Below are 26,468 nucleotides of genomic sequence, written 5' to 3' on the forward strand. Positions count from 1 at the left end.
CATTTCTCATCTAGGGGGGTAAATTTGATTTTTAAAAAGCACAAGAATAACTCAAGTACTGCTGCTCTCTGTTTCTTTTCCAGCTGGACTCCAGAGTTAGGTTCCAGACCCTAAAGCATCTCATCAAATCCTGCAGCCCATCACACCCAGGAAAAAAAGAAAACAAGAAAAGCAACTCTTTTCTGTTCCCTTCAGACCAGTCTTGTCCTTCTCTGAGCTGTTCGCTGTTGCCTATGTTGTGGTGATTCCGCCTGCTTGGCACACCACTGTGGACTCTCCTCTAGCTCCTAGCTGGGGTTCCAGGCTTGCCACTGCAACCTGGGGATGGTGCTTGTTCTCCCTGCTTCCTGAAGCCTGTGTCTCAAGTGTGACTTTATACCCTCCCTCCAGAAAAACAGACGTCAAAAGTAAAATCTATCACCTCTGCTAATTCTGCCCTCCTTGTTCCAGGCTTGCAGAGCTCATGCATCTCTAGAAAACTCCACATGCCATGCTGCGGTTAGCAGTCACATGCCTGCTTCCCTGGGAGGCCAAAGCCCATGTACTTTCAGGCACAGCAAGGAATCAGGTGCATGGCCACAGCATCAAGTGATGTTGGCTGAACTGCATCCAAAATTCCTTATCACAGTATTAGCCAGTGGACATGGAAGGACAGTATAATCCAGTGGTTCTCAAACTTTTCTAGAAGCCTTGTTTAAACACACATTGTTGAGTGTACCCCCAGAGTTTCTGAGTCAATAGGTCTGAAGAAGGAGAATTTCATTTCTAACAAGATCAGATGGTTCTGATCCTGCCTTCTAGGTTCCAATAAAACTTCACTTACAATAACAGGTGGCAGTCCAGATTTGGACCATGGGTCCATAGTTTACCAACCTCTACACTAAAAGGTTCCTAATGCTGAGCTATTAACTTTTCAGTGATCGTTGATTAGGCAAGAAATTAGAAAGCTAAGAGTCCATATTGCTGCTTCTAGATTTGTCTAGTTTGTCAGAGGGTCACTTATTCTAAATGAGTCCTAGAGATGCTGTGTATTCTGTCCTTGTTTAAAATCTGGTCTACATATTTTTAGAGGTAACACCATTCATGCAAATGTAACTTTAAATTTTATATGCTAATTATGATTGTCTTAACATATCCATTTTAGAAGCTTGGACCAGTGTTCTGAGGAGCATGCAAGCACATTGCTGGGAAGTGAGGCTTGAGGGTCTGGTCACTGATACTAGGCACTGTCAATGCCTAAGACACAGACCCCAGGGGTGGAGAGCAGCCTCAGTGCCACTGACTACAAGAGTGGAGGGAAGACTGAATGAGTCTCAGGATCCTTGACCGTGGGGCTCTCTGACCTCTTCAGGCCCCAAACACACTAGGTCTACAGACAATGATGCAGAGAGATAAGACTCGTTCTGAGGGCACAGGCTGATTGATTGACAGAGTGACCGATTTCCAAACTGGAGGCATTTTCCAAACTTGTGTTCTTCTCCAAGGTGGTTCTTTATACCCTGGTACTGGGCTCCTTCAACAGTATCCAACTAGCCTCTCCATGGTTGATTGTGGTGTTGATTTTTTTTCCTCTTTTTTTTTTTATTATGTTCAGTTAGCCAACATATAGTACATCATTAGTTTTTGATGTAGTGTTCAATGATTCATTAGTTGTGTGCAACACCCAGTGCTCATCACCACATATGCCCTCCTTAATATCCATCACCCGATTACCCCATCCCTCCACCCCTCTTCCCTCTGTAACCCTCAGTTTGGTTCCCAGAGTCCAGATTCTCTCATGGTTACTCTCCCTCTCTAATTTCTTCCCATTCAGTTTTCCCTCCCTTCCCCTGTGGTCTTTCGTGCTATTCCTTATGTTCCTCATATGAAACCATATGATGATTGTCTTTCTCTGCTTGATTTTTTCTATATCCTTACTGATTATCTGTCTAGTTGTTCTGTTAACTGTTGGGAAAGGTTAAAATCTCCATCTCTAATTACTGACTTGTCTACTTCTGGTTTCAGTTCTACCAGTTTTTGTTCTACATATTTTCAAGCTCTGTTTTTTGGTACATACACATTTAAGATTGTTACATCTTCTCGGAAAATCAACCCTTTTATCATTATATAATGCCTTCCTCTGTCTCTGGTGGTTTTCTTTGCTCTGCAGTGTAGCTTACCTGTTATTAATATAGACACTCCTGTTGTTTTTTTTTTTTTTTAAATTAAGTTTGGCATGATATATCTTTTTTCACATTTTCACTTTCAACCTGCCTACATTGTTATGTTTAGGGTGCATTTCTTATAGACAGCATATCTTTGGGACATGTCTTTTTATCCACTTTGCTAATTTGTGTCTTTAATTGGTATATTTAGGCCATTTACACTTAATGTGATTATTGATATGTTAGGGTTTAAATTTGCTATTTTATTTTTTTCCGCTTATTCTCTTATTTCTTTATTTTCCTTGTCCTGCCTTCCTACGGCTTACTTGGACATTTTTCAGAATTTAATTTTGATTTGTCTAATGTTTTGGAATGTTATCTGTTTGTATAACTTTTTTAGTGGTTAGTACATATGACATTTTATATATACAAAATTTACTACTCTCTACTGATGTAGTCATTTTACCAGTTCAGGTGAAATATATTAATCTTATCTCCCTTTAAGTCCTTTTACACCATGTACAATATAATTATCTTAAATATTTCCTCCACATACATTTAGTGTTACATCAGATAGTGGTATAATTTTGCTTCAACTGTCAAACATAATTTTAAAAATATATTTATCAGAGGATTAAAAAACCCTATTATATTTACTCCTATTTTTGCTTGTCAAATTCCTCTTTTCTGACGTTTTAAGTTTGCTTCTTTATCATTTCATTTCTGTTTTAAGAACTTTCTTTAGCCAGTCTTTTAGCAAAGGTCTCCTGGCAACAAATTCTTAGTTTTTCTTCACCTGAGAATGTCTTGATTTTCCCTTCATTCCTGAAGGCTGTTTTCACTGTGTATTAGATTCTGGGTGGACAGCTCTTTCCTTTCAGCACCTGAAAAATAATATGTGGCTTCTCTTGGGTCTACATGGTTTCTGTTGAGAAATCTGTTGTCATTCTATTTGTTTTTCCCTTGTACGTAACGTGTCATTTTCCTCTGACTGTTTTCAAGATTTTTATTTTCTTTAGTTTAGAAGTTTGGTTATGATGTGTCTTGGTGTGGGTTTCTTTGTGTTTATCCTGTTTAAAATTCTATCAGCTTCTTAAATCTGTAGGTTTGTTTCTTGACAACTTTGGGAAGTCTTCAACCATTATTTCAAGTACTTTTTCAGCCCTCTTTCTCCCACCAGAAACTCTTATAACATGAATATTAGATCCCATATTATAGTCCCACAGGCCACTAAGGCTTTGTTCATTTTTTGTTCCATTTCACTTTCTCTCTGTTGTTCACATTTGGTCATTTCTACTGTTTTATCTTCTAGCTCATTGATTCTTTCCTCCATTCTTTCCTTGTTCTTGAGCTTCAGTTACCATATTTTTCAGCTCAAAAATTTCCATTTGGTTCTTCATCGTATCTTCCATTTCTTTAGCTGAAACTTTTGACTTTTTTTGTTGAGACTTTTTGTTTTGTTTGCTTGTTTTTAGCTTGTTCAGAATTGCTCATTGGACCATCTTTATCATGGCTGTTTCAAAATACTGCCTGATAATTCTATCATCTCAGTCATCTCAATGTTGGCATCTACTGATTGCCCTTTTTCACTCAGTTTGAGATGTTTCTGGTTTTTGATATGCATTTTTTCTTTTTACTGAAGCCTGTACATTTTTGTATTATGTTCTAAAACTCTGGATCTTATTTAAGCCTATTTTAGCTGGCTTTCTCTGATACCAATGTGGCATTATTGCTGCCAGATAGAGGGAGAAGTGCAGGTTCCCCACTAGGCTTCTGTTGACACCTGAGGAGGAAGCTCCTCATTACTGCTGGGTAGGAAATGCAGCTCCTGACATGGTCTTCAGTGACTCTATAGTGGGGATGGCCTCCTTATTTCTGGGCAATGGTGAAAGTTTTGACTCTTCACTAGTCCTTCACTGACACCACCCTGGCAGGGATGGAGAGGAGCACTTTGTTTCTGCCTGGTGCATATAAAAGCGTAGCTCCCCAAAAGGTCCCACTTATACCACAAGAGAGGTGGGAGCTCGTTAGTGATTGCTGAGGATAAAAGTGCTAGCTCCCTACTTGGCCTTCTCTTGGTGGGGGTGGGAGCCATGGATATTTTTTGTGGTGCTTGGATCAAGGATAGAAGTTATTGTCTAAGAGTTTCCTGTCTTGTTCAGCTACTCCTTTCCTGGTCCTTTGGTTTTTGTCAGGTGGTTTTGTTTATTTGGGGGGGGGGACCGGGGGGTGGAATTTGGGGTTTTTTGGTCCCTGACCATTGCATTTCCAGGCTGCCAGATTTTTTACCTCTAAATCTCAGATTTATATGAGGCAAAAAGAAAACGCAAGGAACTCGCCACTATGTCATTCCTCAGTTCCAGAGTACTTAGCCAGTCTGCCTCTTCTATCTACCTTTCATGGTCTTCTTCCATTTGTCTAGATATAGTGCCCAGTGTTTTTAGTCGTACTTAGCAGAAGAAATAGAGAAGTACTTCTGTTCCACTTTCCAGAAGCAGAAGTCAGTCAGCTGTTGGCATTTGTACAACATACCTAGAGTTGGGCTATAATATCCCACATGAATTTCATAACATAGGATGCAAATTCATTTCTCAATTTTCAAAATCAAATCCCTTAAAAAACAAATCTATTTTAAATCATGGTTATTTGTATTTAAACAATACAGTGAGTTTAAATATTCCCTTGAAAATAAGTGGGGGTTGTGGAGTGTAGCTCTCCTGACATTTAACTGAATGCCTAACTGCACTGCAAAACAAAGACTAAACAAGAGACTCACTGTCATGATTGAGGAAACAGGATGAGATTGCCAGGGCTCACTTAATGTGTTGCCTTATATAACATGCTTAACTCCTGGGGACTTAGATTCCTCACTTATAAATTGAGCAGGTTATACTTGAATTCAGGACTGATTTTTAAGTTCTATTTTAGCTCTTAAACCCATCATTTATTCTAGAATATTTTCCCTCTACTTCAGAGAGGAAACTAAAGTTTGATAATGTCAGTTCTAGGGCCAGGCTTCTCAAAGTAAAGCTTTTCCAACCGAGGCATCCTTTACCATTCTCAATAATGGCAACAGTGGACCAGAATCACCTCTGTGTCAGATGGTTTTTGAGCACATCAGCAATACTGAGGCCTTTAATGGCACTTTAGAGCAGTGTGCCTTCAGAGTAAAGGGCCTAGAGGATGGGGACTGGCCCGTGCAATGCATGAAGACACAGCCCAGGACGGAGGCTCTGCCAACTATGGAACTATGATATGCAAGATTTTGGAAACCACCTTCGAGACAGAAATGTTTCTCCAGAAGAAAACAAACACTCTCAGTGGCTGCATCTAAGGTCAATGAGTCCTGCTGGGGTGCTGCATGTGTACAGAGCTTCTACTTTGTATTTAAAAGCTTCCCTTTCATACTTAGGCTGTCAAAGCAGAAAGTGTGATTTTCTCATAAATCCACTCTTCATGGGCCCACTGAGCTATTTTCTACTTTGTATAGAAATACTTTGTTTCTATAATCAGAAAGAAAAGAAGCCACTGAACAGTCCTACAGAAGGTATGCAGGGAAAGAGAAACTATATGGAACAACTTCTCTAAATAAAAAACCAACAGAATGTCCAAATCTAAGGAAAAAACATCCTGGCAGCTAAGAGTCTCCTTCGGCCACGGTGGGTCAGTACTTGAGTGAATCTATAAAATGAAGAGACATCAAAGGTCCAAATAATTTGCATTTTCCAGAAAGACAAATACTATATGATTTCACTCATATGTGGAATTTAAGAAACAAAATTTTTACTAACTGGAATCTAAATTAAAACTTTTTTTAAAAGGTCCAAATAGTTAAGCATTGACTATAAAACAAACACTTGCAGTTCTTTTTACTTGTAGAGATTCGTCTAATAACAAAAAAAAAAAAAAGAAAGAAAGTACCTTGCTTTAGGAAAAGCCAAGCCATAAAACCATTCAAATGCATTAAACAGATATGAAAATATAAATGTAACTATAATGATTTAATTCCTGCACCAGATGAACCAGCCCGGAGCAAGCCACTAACAGCTTTCCTGAGTCCTCTCTATGTCCCAGGCACTGTCCACAGGACTGTCCATGTATTAATTCATGGAACCCTCACAGTCCCCAGACAGCACCCCCATCATTCTTACTGCACAGTGGGAAAAGCAGAGACACAAAAGATGAAGGAACATGTCCAAGGTCACATGTCAGGTGAGGATTCTTTGGTTATAAAGCAAACCAATATTGATGAACTCCTTAGTTCTTATATTTTCAACAAGACATGTATTACAATTGAGCATCTGGCATTACATTCCACCCCCATGCTTTTGCTCTGAGGTTCATGTAAAATGAATAAATACTGTGTGAAGGAAGGAGGATCAAAAATATAGTCGACAATGAATTTTAGAGTTTTCTCTCCCTCTCTCACCACACATACCCAAAGCACGGCAGACAGTGTAGGCCATTATGGTCTACTTTGGGACCACACACAGATGTTGTTTATGCTCTCACAGGAATAGAAGCTTCTAGGATTTAGTTCTGGACCCACCCAGTTCGATAAACCTGTTGTGGGGGAGCCAACCCAGAAGGAGAAGGAGAAGGCAGGAAAGAAAGGGAGAGGGCAAGGCCACATGGCAAAAGCCAGGGCCTGGGGAACTGCAGATCCTCTTGGGGCTCAGAGATGCAGCTCAGGGAGGGACACAAGCCACAGCCATTGGGCAGTCTGACAGGGACCTTGCCTGAGCCTTGGTTCAGGGCAGCGCAGGGATCTGACAAGAGCACTCAGGTAGGCTCCAGCACTGATGAGTAGGGCAGAGGGGTAGGGGATCCTGTAGATGGAATTCTGAGAGCAATACAAAACCACATCTGTCCAACCAGGGGCCAGGAACAGCCTTGGGAAGTGAGGAAGCACAGGATCCAGGTATACTCCTGCCATGGAATGGGGCAAGGTCACAGCCCAGCCCATCTCATACTGAACGAGGAATGGGACCTGGTGGCTGCGAGTAGAAGGCAAGAGAAGCATTACACAGTGGGAGATGACCAGGGGTAACTGGCACAGCTAGAGGGGCGTGCCACACACAAACATTTGGGGAAGCCTGGTAGAGACCAAGGAGATAACTCCATTCTAGAACTAATTCCAAAGAAGGTCAGAATCAAAGACCCTGCCAACCTCCTGGATACGTCAACATGTTGGGACTCAGAATCTGGTTAGACATGTAGGAGCTAGGCACTCTGGCTTTGGCCTGAGGCATGGGGAGAAGAATCAACCAGGGCAGGGCACTTGAGTCCTAGGCCTACACACATTACTAGTTAATGCAGAATGGGAGCCTATGATTTAGGCCAGCAGGGGCCAGAGTGCGCTGCAGAGGCCTGGGACTTGGGGTGCACCTGGGGCTCAGCTCTTCTTGGAATCGGAGGCCTTGCTCCAATTTCCAGGAAAGGAATCTCTACACTGGACCAGGAGTCTCCCATCTGGAAGAAGGAACTCATTATAAGTCAGCTGTGAGTCAGACAGATCATTCATGAATTTCCTTCTGAATGTATCAGCTTAGGAACTGTTGGCTTTAGGAGCTGATAAGGAGGGAAGGCAGCCGCTGGCCACCGAAGAACTAAAGTTCATGGAACAAGGCAGCTGTTGTTCCAGCAGCACAGCATACAGAGAGGAAGTATGAGAAATTCTGATCTCCAAGCTGCCCATCTGCGCTCACCAACTCTGTGTTCGTGGCGAAATGATTGTGTACGTGCCTGAATTAGCGGTTGAAGAAAGCTGCTTTTACAATGGCTGTAGAAACTTTCCTCCTTATTCTCTTGCAAGTCCTGAATTCTGTGCACACCTAATGCCAAAGAAATGCCTTCCACAGCCAGAGGTCTGAGGAATGAAGGTCAGGCCAAGAATTTGCGCCAAAAAGCTTTATCACAGCCCAGTAGAGCTGAGGCTCTGACATTTGCAGTGGAAAAGTAAATAAGATCAGGAACTTAAAACCACAACAGCAACCTCGTAAGAAACTGTTATTAAAGAATAGGGGATTATGGAGAGAATGTATCCAGAATCTACAAATTAGTAACTACACATCTTTGAAGGGCTATAAATCTGAAAGTGAATAAAAGCTTTAGTTATCATTCCCTTTTGTCTCTATTTGTGGCATCAACCTCTCCTGGTCATTCCTAAAGGCAAGCCCCGCAGGCAAATATGGGATAACTTACAATTTTATGGTGCCATAAACATCATACAAATTATGAATATAAGGCCATTCTAAAGTCACGTATTATTTCAAAGATCATGACATACTTGGTCAACCATTAACTTCAGAGAAACATCAAAGGGTTTATTCCATCCTGAGATGGGCAAACTCTCTGCAGTGACTATGGCAACACACAGTGTACTTTCCTTTTATTTATTTTTTTTCCACAGCCTTTAAATATTTTATTATTATTATTTTATTATTTTTTTTCAACTTTCTTTTTTTTTTATTCTTATGTTAATCCCCATACATTACATCATTAGTTCTAGATGAAGTGTTCCATGATTCATTGTTTGTGCATAACACCCAGTGCTCCATGCAGAATGTGCCCTCCTCAATACCCACCACCAGGCTAACCCATCCTCCCACCCCCCTCCCCTCTAGAACCCTGTTTGTTTTTCAGAGTCCATCGTCTCTCATGGTTCATCTACCCCTCCGATTTCCCCCCCTTCATTCTTCCCCTCCCGCTACCTTCTTCTTCTTTTTTTTTTCTTAACATATATTGCATTATTTGTTTCAGAGGTACAGATGTACTTTCCTTTTAAACTATACAGTCAGGCCAAAACCAGGGCAGTATTCTGAGATCACCTTCACATGACAGAGATGACAATACTTCATAGCAAATGTCAATATACAATTAGGTAGCCAAGACATTAGCCAGATTCTTCAGATACCTGAAAACCTCATATAGAAAAGCACTAGCCCCAAACAAAATTAAGGAAGAAAGCTTACTTTTTGGTCTTATAAATTCCAAACTGCTTAACCTAGCATTCCAAACCAGTGCTGTCCAATAAAAACGTCATATAGTAGTCACATTTTTAAAAAGTAAAAAAAAAAGGTAAAATTAGTTTTAATTGTACATTTTATTTAAAATGTAATTTTATTTACCCCAAAGACACAGATGTAGTGAAAATAAGGGCCATATGCACCCCAATATTCATAGCTGCAATGTCCGCAATAGCCAAACTGTGGAAAGAGCCGAGATGCCCTTCAACAGATGAATGGATAAAGAAGCTGTGGTCCATATATACAATGGAATATTACTCAGCCATCAGAAAGGATGACTACCTGGGGCACCTGGGTGGCTCAGTCGTTAAGCATCTGCCTTCGGCTCAGGTCATGACCTCAGGGTCCTGGGATTGAGCCCTGCATCGGGCTCCCTGCTTGGCAGGAGGCCTGCTTCTCCCTCTCCTACTCCCCCCGCTTGTGTTCCCTCTCTCGCTGTCTCTCTGTGTCAAATAAATTAAAAAAAAAAAAAAAAAGAAAGGATGAATACCCAACTTTCACACCAACATGGATGGGACTGGAGGAGATTATGCTAAGTGAAATAAGTCAAGCAGAGAAAGTCAATTATGATATGGTTTCACTTATTTGTGGAACATAAGGAATAGCATGGAGGACATTAGGAGAAGGAAGGGAAAAATGAAGGGGGAGAAATCGGAGGGAGAGACGAACCATGAGACTATGGACTCCGAGAAACAAACTGAGGGTTTTAGAGTGGGGGGGGGATGGTGATGGGTATTAAAGAGGGCATGTATTGAATGGAGCACTGGGTGTTATATGCAAACAATGAATCATGGAACACTACATCAAAAAAATAAATAAATAAAAAATAAAAGCTCAATTTCCAAAGCAAAACAAAACAAAACAAAACAAATGTAATTTTAAGATACATTTCAATTTGTTTTCTTTTTTTTTTCCATTTAGTATGTGCCCTCTTTAATACCCATCACCAGGCTAACCCATCCCCTCACCCTCCCTCCCCTCTAGAACCCTTAGTTTGTTTCTCAGAGTCCATAGTCTCTCATGGTTCGTTTCCCTCTCCGATTTCCCCCAATTCATTTTTCTGTTAAATCAATTTTTTTTCAATATAAAAATTATTAATGATAGGGGCGCCTGGGTGGCTCAGTCGGTTAAGCGGCTGCCTTCGGCTCAGGTCATGATCCCAGGTTCCTGGGATCGAGCCCCGCATCAGGCTCCCTGCTCAGCAGAGAGCCAGCTTCTCCCTTTCCTGCCGCCCTGCCTACTTGTGCTATCTCTCTGTCAAATAAATAAATTAAAAAAAATCTTTAAAAAAATTATTAATGATATATTTTATATCCTTTTTTTCATACTAGATCTTTGAAATCCAGAGCGTATTTTACACCTGGACTACATCTCAGTTTGGACAAGCCATATTTGAAGTGTTCAATGCCACAGGTGGCTAATGCCTACTATGATGTCCCAACTACCCTTCCCCATATCCTAACTGAAACCTTACTAGTTCCCCATTCCTGCAATGCCCCCAATTTTAGTAAGCACTACTACCAGATTTTCTAAGGTGGCCCTAGTTTCCCCTACTCTGCCCCATGGCACCTGGGTCCCTTGTCTCAATGCCAAGGCTGTGTGCTATCTGCTATCCTAGTTAATGGACCCATTAACTAGGTTTGAATTCATCTCTCACTATGTGCAACCTGAGCAAGTTACTTAACATCTTTTTGGGTCCTCAGTTTCCCCATTTTGGCAATGGATAAGAAAAGCATTTTTCTGAGGGTTGCCAGGAATAAGAGATGATGTTCTGGAACACCATGCTCTATTCCACATGATTAGGAACAGTGGAAGTAGAACTACTTGTCTTCCTCCCTGGCCCCCCACAGGCCCTGATGTGGGGTTGAGAAAATAAGTCCTCTTTTCTATCTTTATTACTTTGCCCAGGAGGCTCCCAGATCTTGGTTTCAATCCACTTAAAAAATCCTGTTCGTCTTCAAGAATCAGATCAAAAGGTACCCCTCTTTAGGAAGTCTTTCCTTTTTCCTACCTCCCACTGAAATGCAAGTAGTCCCATGGGTCTGCCTTGATGTTTTTATTTCTTACTCTCTAGAGCAACCTAGTTATACATGTAAGATTCAGCCCACTTTCCGGACTCTTCTGCAAGAGTTAAGACACTTATTAAATTGTAAACTTCTCACTATGGACTCTGAGAAACAAACTGAGGGTTCTAGGGGGGAGGGGAGTGGGGGGATGGGTTAGCCTGATGATGGGTATTAAAGAGGGCACGTATTGAATGGAGCACTGGGTGTTATATGCAAACAATGAATCATGGAACACTACATCAAAAACTAATGATGTAATGTATGGTGATTAACATAACATAATAAAAAAAACTAATGATGTAATATATGGTGATTAACATAACATAATAAATAAAATTAAAAGAAAAATTGTGAACCTCTCCCTCTCTCCCCCTGCCCTTTCATCCCCTTTACGTTTGCCCAGGACAGTACTGACATTAAGTCCATGATTTTGAAATAAATGAATCCAACAGCTTTGATTTAGCATATTTAACCTTTTCATTATTAATAAAAATTCCAAAAATAAACAAAAAGGAAATTTTTAAAAAATCTTGGGAGGCCCCCTCTAGCTTTGAGATTGATACTCTATGCCCTCCCCTTCCTATTCCCTTTTGAGGTCCCCACACCTGCCTCCACAGGACCCCAGGCTCTCTCCTGGCGTCTCCCAGTTCTGACTCCTACTGGGTCTTCCCCCATCACAAAGAGACTCTCAAACAGTGCCATACCAGACCTTCCACTCCACTATAAAACATACCTGCTCTGTGCGCTGTTCTTTCAGAGCACGGCCAGGTGACTGGCTGGTTAATCTAATCTACCGATGCAGAGGAAGGAATTCCTGCTATCCCCTCCCAGATGGCAGATCCATTAACTAGACAGGTTAATGCTGCAGTGTCAGTGTGGAATCTCAAGGGCTACAAAGGGCCAGTGCAGAGATGTCAGGCAGAGGAACTCTGTGAATGCTCAGTTATTTCATAAACCGTAGGGCACATCTATTCCAAGTGACTTCCAGCTTCATAGAAGGATATAACCAGGAGTATTTGTTAATTCTTTAGATCAATTTAAGTGTCCCAACAAAAGACACTGAGAACAAAGGCATCTTACTCTGTGAAAAAGAAACATCTTGAAAAATTAAGTTCTTATAATAAAATTTTAATTTGTTTAAAGTTAAAATGAATTTTGAATGAAGAAAGATCACTAACTCATTTTATTAAAAGCACCGTGTTCTTTCTTCTTAAAAAAATGCCGATTAATCCTCAAAGGAGTGTCTGTATAACAGACTAGAAACACAAACCATTTCCAGTTTGGGGAGATGCTTCGCTTCCCTGCAGTGGTTCTTCCACATGCCTGGCACCTCTTACATATTTCCTTACAACTCTTAGACCTGACTCTTGGGGTGGGGGGTGGAATGCTGCCCTCCCCCCAAGTGGCAAAGCAGGGCAGGTCCTATCAGCAAGTGAGCAATTGAGACCATCGAGACAGGTGTCCAGGTGAATTTGGTTCCCTTTCCTTAACATGGGGAAAGGGGGAGAAGCTTGCATACTATCATCACCAAGCCTCTCAGAAAAAAACAGGCAGGAAGTGCTCTGCGCATCTCGCCCCTTCCCTCCCTTCCTTCCCCTGGCCTGGCCCAGCCTGGCCCCACTGTCCATGGTAGGCTTAAGTACACTGTCAGCTCAGCAAACCCTGACAATTAATGGCCAGTTGCAGTTACAGGAAACCATTTCATTATATCTAACCCCTGCTCCACCACAGACCAAGTCCACTAGAGCACCAGCAAATCTTTGGAAGTTATCCAGATGCTAACTAGCTTCTGGCAAGCATGTATTAAATGAGAAATTTTAAAGGCTGTGGCTATCTCATAAGTGCTTCCAGGACTCAGTGTGAACACCAGAGTACTGTGCAATTAACAGTCACTTTTTAAAACCACTTTGTAAATGTGCCTGACAATATAAAATCATAGGGTATAAACTATGATTCTACTGTACGTCTGAAGATCTTTCCATGGTATCTTCTACTACATGAGGGGCCAGATGGTGGAAGAAGACCAGATGCCCTAGCACTGGGAACCTCAGGTCTTGGCCAGACTCTACCATTATCTGCCCATGCACCCTCCAAGCCTGCTTCTTTAGCGGCAAAGCCAAGGGTGGGGTATAATGAATCCTTGGGTCCCTTTGAGCTCCCAGAAACTATTAGTCAAAGCAACACTAGAGTATGTTTTTATAACAAATAAACCCCAAGTCCTCAGTGACTTCACCCAACAAAAGTTTCTTTCTTTGTCACATAAAGTCCCCTGCTGGTCATCAGAACCTCTGTTCCATCGAATGTCTTAGAGAGCAGGCTCTGTCCATCTGGCGATGCCATGTCTCAACATGAGGCCTCCATGGTCCCCACAGCAGGCAGGGGTAGGGAGGAATATCAGCTTCTAAGTGCCTTGGCCTAGCAGTGACACATACCCTTCCTCCCACAGCCTATTGGCCAGACCTAGTTACATGGCCTTGTCCTAACTGCAGGGGAGGCTGGGAAATATGCAAGAATACATGAAATATTTGGTGAGCACTCTCTATCTCTACCATACAGATGGCATTTCATTTATTTATTTTACTAATTTAATCTGTTGGAGCAGATATTAACAGAACATCGTGATATGCTACATTACAGAAGAAAAAGAAGTTCTTACAATTAAGTATGCCAGAAACACAGAAAGGCAGATGAAGAGAAGGGAACACCCAGCCAAATGCCCAGTACATAGCAAACATAGCCCCTGAGTAGGGACAATGTGCAAGTCTGTGGCCGTGCCCTCTGTGGGCTACTACAGGGAGCCTGGCATGCTCAAGTGGATGCCAGACTTCCTGGATCTGAGTCATTTGGGAAGCATGTGGAGTCCAACAAAGAAGGCAACAAGACGTGGCCATCCCCACCTCCAGCTATACTGCACTGTGGTGGTCTGTCTGCTAGTCTGCCTACAGCCTAGGAAGCTATATTTAGCACTTCTTCCTCCCAGTCACAGCCTCGATCCCCCTCTAAGGCTTTACTGCTGCCATAAATGATGTCATCAAAATCCCGGCTGGCCCAAAACTTCCATGGGTGCCTGGTGCCAGGCTCAGAGCTGCTACAGATACCACACTGATCCCGGCTGGGGCTCCCACACCCCCACTGTCCCCAGAAACTCAAATTCTAAGAAATAAAGTGGTTGAGCAAGACTTCTGGAACGGCATGGCCTTCAATGCAGCATATATGTCTAGTTATTTTTTTCTACTCTATAAAGATTTTTCAGGAGTTGCATAACTGAGGAAAGGAGGGAACAGAGAAACTTCATACGCTGATGATGAATCTCATTAGCCACTAGGGCACATCATAGCAGACGGTACTGAATATACTGAGTTTTTGTACGAATTCATTTATTCCTCTCATTGAATCCTGTGCAAACACAATAATATTTAACCCTATTTACTCTGTCAAAGAGACTAAGACTAGAAGCAGAGAAGGCAATCAAGCCAAGAAAAATGTAGAAACCTGAAATCCATGAGAGGGTGTGTCTCTCAGTGGGCATCACTGATGCCTGGAATTATGGAACCTGGGGATGGATCGAAGACAGCAAGAACACAGTCCATGGCATGGATTGATTCCTCTCCCTCCCTCCCAAGGCTCTATCCACAGAGGTGAAGTGAAAGTCAGGGCAGACTTTCCAGAAATGTTAATTTTCCTAAGGATAGACAGTGTTCATGTACAGCAATGATCCAGTCTCTCCCAGACTCATTTTGACCTCCGAGGCTCAGAGGCTGGGTAACAAGCCTAAGGTAAGAAGTGGTAGAAGGATTCACATCTGCATCTGTCTGACTGAGAGGGTGCTCTGGGTTCATGTCGCACGCTGGAGTGCTCTTCATCTCTGCACCCTCCCCAGGGGCCTCATGGCCCTGACTAGCAAATCCAGATGACAGACTAAGCAAACACTTAGCAGCCTCTCCTCCTTCCTAAGACTACTTCAAAATGACAGCAAAGAAATAAAAGTGCAATTAATTTATAAAAGTAAAGAGAAAAGGAGGAGAACAATCAGCCACCTACAGATTTCAGCAAAGTTCTAAAAAAGGAGAGGGAGCACAGACAATATGTTCCATCATAATTACTTAAGGCTGCTTATTGATTTTCAACATTTGAGTCAACTTCTGAACAAAACTGGAGAGGCTCAAATATGTTTGCAGAACAGCCTGTGAATGGACTCAAGCTTGGATATGTAAGAGTAAAGATACCACAGGGACAGATGTAAGATAAAGAAAGTGGAAGGAGCGGTAGAGGGAAGGCAGGGCACCGATATGCACATTTGCATGGTCAGAATCAAGAAGGGATAGCAAAAGTTGATGGAGTGAGGCTCAAAGTTTGAAATATGACCACCAACAGAAAACCAAGCCAAAGTTAATACAAGAAATATCAAGGAACAAGTATAAGAAACATCAAGAAACAAAAAGTAATGGTAGCGTAAGTGAGTGAAACCCCAATCATTCAGAGCAGAGAATTGAAAGAATGTCTAAAATTAATTCATTAATTATGAAATAGCAACATAAGCATGCTCTTTAGGTTTATGGAGGTAATGCCCGGAAGACCAAGAACTAAGAACTGAGAATAAAACAATTCAACAGGGAGCAGAGGATATGTGCCTTTCATTATAAGGTCTTCTTTACCATTTTGATTTCTAAATTTGCATGAAATCATCTGATAAAAAAGAAAAAGAATAAAACTAACCAAGTATAATGTGTATTTTCTACACATTTACCTGATTAGATTAGGTCCCTGGAGGTAGGAGCAGAAATCAACGTGTCTTTTGTTCTCCAACATCTTCCATCCATAGCTCTAATGCTGTTGTGTGTCTTGGAGAAATGCAATCGGCACTCACTCTACTGAACTTGTAAATAAGGACCCCTCCACTGTCTGGTACTGCATGTCTACCATCCTCAGGCCCATCCAGTCCTCGGTCTTCCCCCAAACAGTCCCACTCTACATATAGCTTTTAATGGGATTAAATGTTCAACACCCCACATCTCCAGTGTTGGGAAAGCACATAATCTTACTGGTATGGAGTCCACAGAATCTCTTTATATAGTAAGACCTATGAGTATGCATATACACAGAAGCTGATGTATACATCCCAGTTGTGATGGGATGGGGGCGAGGGGAGTGGGGAACAGAACTCTTCTTGCCACTGACTGGGAGTCCTAGAAAAAAATGGTATCTACAACACTTCTCACGGTGCCCTTCTCCACTCACCTGCCGTGACAATCATGCTGTCCCTTCTACATTTGTTAAAATATCCCATTCAATCTAAATACATGGTTTTTGAAAAGAAAAAGAACACAAGTTATGGATTTAAAAGAAAATTTTAATAGAATTTGAAGGGAGACCAATGGAACAAATTGTGAAAAAAGACCTTTTTAGAGGAAAATTATAACACAACTAATCTCCAGGGGCGCCTGAGCCAGGGGCTCAGTTGTCTGAACGCCCGACTCTTGATTTCGGCTCAGGGTCATCATTTCAGGGTCATGATATCAAGCCCTGTGTCGGGCTCTGCACCGAGTGTGGATTCTGCTTGAGGTTGTCTCCCTCTCCCTGTTCCCACCCACCCCTGCCTCACTTGTACTCTAACACAAAAACAGAAACAAAACAAAACAAAAACTAAGCTCCATCTCTAACTCTGCCTGACTACAAGAACAACAAATCAAAACTATTCCCGCAGACACCCAGTACCACTCTTTACTTCTGATTTAAGTCAGAAGTCATGACAAAATTAAGGGACTTTCAATTCAAAATGGCTAAATTAATGAGTGGACACTGTTTCCATTCTGACATGAAGACATTCACTGTAAAAAGACTTTTTAAAAAAGATCATTGGATAAATTTACTGGATATTAAAGGATAGTAAGGAATTATTTAATTTTGTTAGCTGTTAAAATGCATTATGCTATGTAAGAAAATGCCTTTTCTGAGATGCATGATGAAGTATATTGAGGCAAAACAACATGATGTCTGCAATTGGCTTTGGATGCTGGTAGTTGCTGTAAGTGGTGTGGATACACAGTGGTTTTTTTATACTTTCTACTTGTGTGTACCTCCCTAAGACCTAGCAATTGTACTTCTTAGTATTTGCTCAAGAGAAATGAACACTTGGACAAGAATGTTTATAGCAGCTTTGTTCGTAACAGCTAAAAACTGGCCATGGTACAATTAACAGGAGAATGGGTCCACAAGCTGTGAGAGCACGGAACATACCATGAAGCACAACCCAGTGATAGAAAGGAACTAACTGTTGACACACACAACAACATGGATAAATCTCAAAGGCATCATGCTGAGCAAAAAAAAAAAAAAAAAAAAAAAAACAGATCCTAAGGAATACCACCCATTGATAGAAACCAAAACTGTCGCTACCACTGAGGCATGGGGACTGATTGGAGGCAGGAAGCTTTTGGAGCTGATGGAAGTGTTCTGTATCTTCGTGGGAGTGCTGGTTACATTTATGTATATTTTTTATACATTATGTATATTTGTATATATAATGTATATATACATTATGTATATGTTTTATAATTGTATATATTTGTCAAACTTCAACTATACATGTCAGCTATGTGCATATGTGAACTTCATCTTTAAAAACAAACTGTAATTATGTATTTTTTAAGTCTGTCCAGAGCACACTAAACCATATGGGACCTCCCAGGTGTGTCTGTGTGATCCCAATGGCCCTGAAAAGCCTGGGGCTCCTCCTGCTGAAGGTCAGTGAGCCAGCTGGTCTGCAAAGTCAGGCCAGTGTCTGTGACTCCCCATCCCTTGACCCCTTGGGAGAGGGCACTGTTTGGGCACGGCAGGCTGAGGTACCTGTGGGATGTCTGAGAGAGCCATCCAGAAGGCTTGTGCTTCCATTTCTCAAGGGCAAACTTGAGGGCAACAGGCCTGAACTCAGGAGAGAGATCCTGGCTGAAGGTGCAGACTGTCTCTTCCACCTCCCCATTGCTCCAGTTCATGAGGATGCCATCCTAGCTCTCCATCTTGGAAGACTCCCCCAAATCATGGTGCTTCCACTACCTGCCAACGTTTTACTCCTATCTATGTCAGTTACTCCCATTTACCCTCATGTATCTTTAACAACTCATAAAACACTTTTAAATACATCACTTATTTCAGTATTTATGACAACATAATGGACTAGATAGGGCAGGTGCCTCTAGTCCCATGTTACAGAGGAGCAAGTTATATTGAAGTAAGATTAAGTGTGTTTCCAAAGGTTGGGGCTCATGCTAAGACCCAAACTCACATTTCCAAACTCTAAAACAAGGCTCTCTTCACCATCTCTGGCTATCTCTTGGTTAAACAAAATCCTAACCACAAAAAAAGAAAGAAAAAAGAAAGGGAAGGAAAGGGAAAGCAAGGGCAGGGGGAGGGAGGGGTTGGGGGAATGGGTGGAGAGGAAGGAGAGAATAAAGGAAAGAGGGAAGGAGAGAAGGGGAGAGGGAAGAAGGAAGGGAGGGAGGCAGTTTGAAAAGGTTTAATTGAGGCTATATAACTGAGAGAATTTGGGAAACAAAATTCTGGCTCTATCCCCAATGAACTGTGCTATTCTGAGCAAGCCTTGCAACCTCTCTGTGCTCAGGTTCTTCCACGTAACATGGAGATCCACCTTATAAAGACTCCTGCAAGGAGTCAATAAGATGAATTTGCAGAGTACCCAGGGCAGTGCCAGTTCTCAGTGACTGCTTTACACCTTTTAGTTCTCTTTTTGTGAATTCATTTCAATGACCTAATTGTACTGAGTTCTTCAGCCCCACTACCTCTCCTTATGTTCTGAGGACATTTAATTCACACTTCCACCACCTATGTATTTACTACACTTTATGTCCACACTGATGATCATCAGAAACAATGTATAACCTCTACACCCAAGAGCTACCCCCACGAAAGCTCATCTGAGAAACTAGGTAAGTAAAAAACAGCTGGTCAGGAGAAAAGACATGTAATTCAATTTAAAATTTTAAAATTAAAAATCCTCCATTCTGAGTCTTACGTTCATTAAAGCAAATACTAAAAAATTCAAAAATGCCTGCTGTAACACAGCTTCCTAGACTCTCCCACGCACCCTAAATCCAAGTAATACGGAAAAGGTGCGGCAAATGTTTGATTTCATTGGTTTTGAGGTGGTGTTGTCTCAACCTCTTCTTATCCAACAGTAAGGTCCTATGCCAGAATCATTCTGAGTTTGGTAGGCACCCAGGAAGGCATGTCGACTGGGCCATGGGTAGAGGGACAGCAGCGATGGCTGTCTTCAGAGGAAAAGCATCCATTCCCAGGACCAGAAGAGGTGCTGGGTTTCTCCTCATTAGACACTGGGGGCTTCAAGTATCATTCTTTCCCCAATACATGTAGGTTCCCATGATCATGCATTTGTGTGGAACCGCAGCAGCGCTGCTGACTACTAGCTACCGAGACCACATGACCTCAACAGAAAGAAGGCGCCCACTTCAAGTGCAATGGCAACTTCACTGCATTTAAGCACTTCTCCCCAAACCAAGCATAAAGCAAGTCTTCTACGGAGACTTGCATGTGACTTCAGTGGAGCTAAGACAAGTGTCCACAATCAGAAAACACCAGGTAAGTTTGTGGCTTACCCATATTTGAGTTTCCAGGAGATGAAGCATGATACACAGATGGTCTTAATGATTCCTAGAAAACAGTAAGACTGATTCTTCAAGCCACACATAAAGTTGGCCATATAGATTGACAGACAATCTACATTTATCCATCTGTTCCACAGATACTTAGGGCATGTCCACCGTGGGCCAGGCCCAGTGCCCAGGGCTTGGGACACAAGACTGAGGGAGACATGGTTCTTGTTGATGGTCCTGGTGAGGAGAGAAGCTGAATCATGCAGGAGAAACACACACTACTGTGCTGAAATTGGTCTCAATGTAAATTAGTGGCCACAAATTCCAAACAGTCTTAGTGTTGACTGGCATTGTACTGTATGCCCCAGCTCTGCCTACTCTCCTGACCTTTGGTGACCATTTCCTTTACAAAATTTTTGTCTCTGGCTTGGATTTCCCACCTGAACTCTAGATGAAAATATACAAATGCCAACTTGACATCTCTACTTGGATGTCTAAAAATGATCTCAAGTTGAAGATATTTAAGACAGAGCTCAGTTCCAGCTGCCTGCCAACTCTCTGCTTTTCAGTCTTTCCACTCAGTGAAAGGCAATTTCATTTTCCCAGCAGCCCAAGCCACAAACCTCACAGTCCTCCCTGACTCTCCCTCTTACGTTTCCTATCCCGATAAGGAAATGCAAATCCTACAGGCTCTACCTTTGACATGTTTCCAGGATCTGACCACCACTCACCACCCCTTGCCCCTCCCCTGCTCTGAGAAATCACGACCTTTCACCTGCACTGCTGCCTCCTGTCAGTTCCTAAGCTGCTTGTCCTGCCTTTCTATGATGTCTTCCCCACGAAGCAGCCACAGTGACTCTATAAAGCAGATGTCAGGTCATGTCACTCCTGTGCTGAAAACTCTGTGATTCCTCAGGCTAGAGTAAGATTCAGGGCTTTCCCACAGATTCACTACTTACTATAAGGTTTGGGCTCAGGCTGTTGCTGAGACTGTGTTCCATACAACGCTTCCCTGGCTCATTCCCTCCTAGCTCCTCAGAAAACAGACAAGGCATGTCTTTGAGTCAGAAACGTAACATCTGTGGTTCCCTCTGCTGTGACTCATGTCACCCCAGAGAGCAGCATAGCTTCCTCCCTTGCTTCTTTCAGATCTCTGCCCAAATGTCCCCAGAGAGGTCTTCCCTGAGCAGCCCATGGAAAAACAGCACCTGCCACCCCACACCAGGGTCTGCCCCCTTCCCTGCTTTATTTTTCTTCATGGCTCTCACCACTATCGAATATATATAAATATATTTTTATTTGTTCATTTCCCCTCCCTCTCCTCCCTCTAGAGCAGCGCTATCCAATAGAGACATAATGTGAGATGTATACATAATTTTGAATTTTCTAGTAGCCATACTAAAGGAAATAAAAAGAAACAGGGAAAATTACTTATGTTTTTTATTTAACCTCATATAGACAAAACAGGAGCATTTCAAAGTGAAACAATATAAAATTATTAATAAGATATTATACCTTTTTTGGTACTAAATTTGAAATCTGGTGTGTATGTTACACTTACAGTGCATCCCAATTCAGGCTCACCACATGTCAAGTGCTCGGTCACCACCCATGAGTTGTGGCTATGGTATTTGTCAGCTGAGCTCTGGAATAGAAACTCCATGGAGCAAAGAATGGTTTTGCTCACCTTTTACCCAACAGATTGAACAGTGCCTGCCACATGGTCTACAAATCAATTAATTACTTAATTAGCAGGGCTTTTTTGTCTTCCCTCTAATAAGCACATATTGAATACAGATAATATGAGAGACAAACAAAACGTGGTAAAAACAAAGATGATTATACCACAGTGCTTATCATCTAGTAAGGGAGGAAATACTGTAAAGAAACAGAAAGTCTGAGGTATCCCAAGTGAAAAGGAAAACAATCCACACCAATTTGAAGCTGAGTGGGAGAGGACCCGGTTGGGGCTCAGATGTGGCACAACCATGGCTATTTGGAGGAGTGGAGGCGGAAGGTCCTAAGATTATGGCAATTCCCAGGATGACAGTGATAAAAGCTAGACCCGGGGAAGGTCAGGACAGAAGGTGAGGAGGCAGAATCAACAGTGCCTGGCCCAGCCCTGTTTGGGGACCAAGTCATGGGAGGAATTACAAAGACTGGAGTTTTGAGCTCCGTGGCTAAGGAAGGAGATGGTACCATGATAAACCCATGCAATCCCGAGGGATAACAGACGGATGAATGAGGACAGCTAATGACGACTTACCATCTAGTTCCAACATACTAGACCCAACACATAACCTCATTTTGGTCACTCTGACTTCTTCCACATTTAGATATCTCTACCCAAATGAACAGCAATAGGGGTACTTCCCAGAACATTCCACAAGGAAATACCAATGGGAGAGTCAGAAGGGCTCCTCTCTGGGCCTCAGTTTCCCCCTCCATAAAATGAGGAGGGTGGTGCTGGGCCAGGTGATCGCAGCCTGGTATAGTGGGCCCTTTCCCCGTCCCAGGTCTTCTGAGCTCTTTTCCTGTATCACAGGAGCTGAGCTCTCTAGCAGAAGACTGTGCACATGTGAGTCTAATTCTCTCAAGAACTGTTCACCTAACACTTTGGTTATTCTTCAGTAATACCTGCCAACAGGAAACTTAAAGTCAGGAACAAGCTCAAAACAGCCACTGTCATTACAAACTTCCTACAGCTAAAACGTAGAGGGTAGCAACCCAAAGAAAACCTTGACAGGGAGTGTGAACAGTCACATTTCTGAACTGACATTACAGTGCCCAGCACCGACGCTGGTGAACCTTTCTACAGAGGACAGGGCATTCTTCCTGTAAACAGAAGTGTGTGTACATGACATAAAGACTTCAAACTTAGGGCTAGCAGCAAGGAACACCCTCAGGAATGCTGTCTCATGGTACCCAGGAGGGCAATAGAAGCATCTCACCTTAGCCGTTCTTCCTCTTTTTTTCGAAGATTGAAGTCTCGCTGAACCACCTGGAGAACGTGCTCCGTTTCGTCATCGGTCAGACCAGACAGGTCCAGCTTCCTCCCCATGATTTAATACCAAGCACAGACGATGACACAAGACCTGAGAAATCAAGGAGAGACCACAAATTGAGGGCAAGAGGAAAGGTCTAAGGGACAAAAATCAACCCATTTTGTCATTAACACAGAATGAATACAGTTTGATCTAAGATAGTATCTTGCTCTGCTCTCATATTCATCAAACATTTACAGACAATTTTGGCAAGGCTACAGAGAAAGAGAGAAGGTACCTGAGTATCTGCCAGTTTCATTCATCCCACCCAACCCTTAAGTTAGAAAAAAATACATATATTACTTTTTTCAATACAATGAAGCATACAAGATGGCTAGTGTGGATTTCCACAAAATGCCAAAAGACAGGATCCAAAAATTCTAGATTTTTGTGACTTGAAGTTTTAAATTCTAAGTATTATATGTAATTGCAAAATAAAATAAATTATAATACTTTTTAAAATATCTATATATACTATATTCCCTTAACTTTTCACGACATGGGTATAAAATATAAACTAGAAATCAATAAGCTCTCTTCTGCAAAAGGAAGAAATGTAGTAAAATAATCTTATTTAGCCATTTTCTCAGCAGAAGAAAAGATGGTATTTCAAAGGAGCACCTTCCAGCAGTGCTTACCTAGAAATCATGGGAAACAATATTTTTAAAAGTCATTTTTAATGAATGGCTATACCCAGGTATGAAATCAAATACATAATTCCCCAAAATTGCCTAGAACTGAAGACCATCATAAACATGAATGCAACCATCCTCAATAAAGTATTAGTGGAACCAATCCAGCAAGATTTCAAAAAGATTATTATGTGGGTTTTATCTAAGCAATTCCAGGTTAGTTCAACATTCAAAAATCAACCAGTGTCTGGGGCGCCTGGGTGGCTCAGTTGGTTAAGCGACTGCCTTCAGCTCAGGTCATGATCCTGGAGTCCCGGGATCGAGTCCCGCATCGGGCTCCCTGCTCGGCAGGGAGTCTGCTTCTCCCTCTGACCCTCCTCCCTCTCATGCTCTCTGTCTCTCATTCTCTCGGTCTCAAATAAATAAATAAAATCTTTAAAAAAAAAAATCAACCAGTGTAATTCACCACATTAACAGAATAAAATGGAAATATCATATGATCATTTCAATGCCCATTCATGACAGAAGCCCTCTGCAAACTAAGATAAAAGGAAACTTCCTCCATTATATGAAGGTCATTTTCAGAAAAAAGAAAGAAAATCTAAACTAAAATTAACATCATAGTCAATGAAAGAGGGCACTTGTTGTGATGAGCACTGTGTGTTGTATGTAAGTGATGAATCACTGAATTCTACTCCAGAAACCAGTATTGTCCTATATGTTAACTAACAACATTTAACTTAGAAAAATAACTAAATAAACTAGAGGTGCAACAATAATAAAAAAAAAAAAAGACTGAATGCTCTCCCTTAAGATCAGGAACAAGGCTTGAACATCTACTCTCCCTACCTCTACTCATCATGGAATGTCTTTATTATAAAGCTACATTAAATAAGACAGAGAGGTATTGCCACACAGATAGGTGTATTAGTTTGCCCAGGCCCCTATAACAGTGTACCACAGACCAGGTGGCTTGAACACCAGAATTAATTTTCTCACAGGTCTGGAGGCTGGAAGTCTGAGATCAAGGTATTGGCAGAGTTGGGTTCTTCTGAGGCCTCACTCCTTGCCTTGGAGATGGCTGTCTTCTCCCTCTTCTTCACACGGTCTTCCCTCTGTACATGTCAATGTCTAAATTTCTTCTTATAGGGGCACCAGTCATACTGGATTATGGCCCACCCTAATAACCTCATTTTAACCTAACTGCCTCTTTAAATATACAATCTCCAAATACAGTCACAATTTGAGGTATAGGAGTTAAGACCTCAACATAAGAATTTTGGGGTGACACAACTCAGCCCACAACCTTTCACATTTTGGTTCCTTAAATTCATGTCCTTCTCAGGTGTAACATATATTCAGCCCATCCTAGCAGCCACAAAAGTCTTAGCCCATTCCAGCATCAACTCTGAATACAAAATCTCCTCTAAATATCATCTAACTTAGGTGTAGGCGAGACTTGAGCAATGATTCATCCTGAGGTAAAATTCTGTTCCAGCTGTGAATCCGTGAAACCCGGCATGTTATCTGCTTCCAAAGTGCAATACGTAGGAGAGGCATTGGATTGACATTTCCCATTCTAGATGGGAGAAACTAGAAAGAAGAAAGGAGTCATGGGTCTCAAGCAAGTCTGAGCACAAAGCAAGTTCCATTAGATTTTAAGGCTGAAGAATAATTCTCTTCTTCTGTGCCCACCAGAGTGGCCCTACCTTCTGAGCCCAGCAGGGAGGCTATCCTGTCCCCTGGGCCCTGGGTGTAGCCACAGCTGCTTGGCCCTCTGTAACTGAGGAAGTGGCCCTGCCCTCTGTAACTTAGGAGGAGAGAGTCCCACCCCGAAGGCCATGGTGGCAGTGGCAGCCCTGGGGACCTCCAAATTGCTTTCAGGATCATTCTTCCCCCATCTTTTTTTTTCCTTTTCAAAGATTTTATTTATTTGATAGAGACACAGCGAGAGAGGGAACACAAGCAGAGGGAGTGGGAGGGGGAGAAGCAGGCTTCCCGCAGACCAGGGAAGCTGGGATCATGACCTGAGCCGAAGGCAGACGCTTAACGACTGAGCCACCCAGGTGCCCCTCATTCTTCCCCCTTCTTGAAGGATAACAAGCCAGATGGCTCTATTGGCCTGTCCTGTAGAATCTCAGAAGGCCACCAGCCTGCCTTCATTTCATCCTATCTCTGTTTAGTCTAAACTGTCAGTACTTCCACTGATAATAAATTCTCAAAAACTTCGTTGGCTTCCCTTGCAATGCACAGAAAGCCAAGCCATCAAACAGCTTGGCTACAGCTCTTTCCTGGTTTCCTGGTTTCTGCTGAAATGGCTGACTGGGTCCCTAAGTCGCACTCATAATCTATGTACCAAGTGGCTGTCAGGCCACACCTTTTATGTTCCCTCCAGACACACTTTCTCATTTTTTTGCAATATGGATAGACTGAGAACTTTCCAGATCTTTATGTTCTAGTTCCTTTTGCTGAACAATCCTTCTTTAATTTCACTCTCTGCGCGTGCATTTTACTATAAGCAGCAAGGACAGACCAGGCTATGCTTCAACGCTTGGCTTGGACGTCTTCTCAGCTAAATACCCAAGTTCATCACTTACAAATTCTACCTTCCACAAAACACTAGAACGCAATTAGCCAAGTTCTCTGCCACTTATAGCAAGGATCCGATTCCTCCACTTCCAATAACATGTTCTTCATTTCTGCCTGAGACCTCACCTTTAACATTCATATTTCTGCCCCCGTTCTGTTCACGATGATACCCGTAATCTCTCAGACGATGGAAGCTCTCTCTCCAGCCTCCTCTCTTTTTCCCGAGCCCTCAGCATAATCACCTTTGCCATCCACATTGCCACCAACAGGCAACCTCGGCTTTTTCTAGCATGCGCCTCAGGATCCTTCCACCTCCACCCATTAGCAGCTTCCAAAGC

General features: G+C 42.2%; 1 protein-coding gene across 6 annotated transcripts in view; it reads right to left on the minus strand.

Annotated features, from left to right (window-relative positions):
* MYRIP (myosin VIIA and Rab interacting protein) overlaps nucleotides 1–26,468 on the minus strand; it is a 406,340-nt gene that overhangs the window by 322,074 nt on the left and 57,798 nt on the right. For 5 of the 6 annotated variants that reach the window (XM_064589763.1, XM_064589754.1, XM_064589758.1 and 2 more), the window contains exon 2: nucleotides 22,817–22,960. In XM_064589763.1, the coding sequence (XP_064445833.1) occupies nucleotides 22,817–22,926 (110 nt within the window). In that variant the 5' untranslated portion in view covers nucleotides 22,927–22,960. Of the gene's footprint in view, nucleotides 1–22,816; nucleotides 22,961–26,468 lie in introns of those variants that run through there. The other variant, XM_064589748.1, reaches the window with a different exon arrangement.

Source organism: Mirounga angustirostris, unplaced genomic scaffold (assembly GCF_029215605.1).
Source record: "Mirounga angustirostris isolate CCGP_5_RB_7025 unplaced genomic scaffold, mMirAng1.0.hap1 SCAF_1, whole genome shotgun sequence".
Lineage (NCBI taxonomy): Eukaryota > Metazoa > Chordata > Mammalia > Carnivora > Phocidae > Mirounga > Mirounga angustirostris.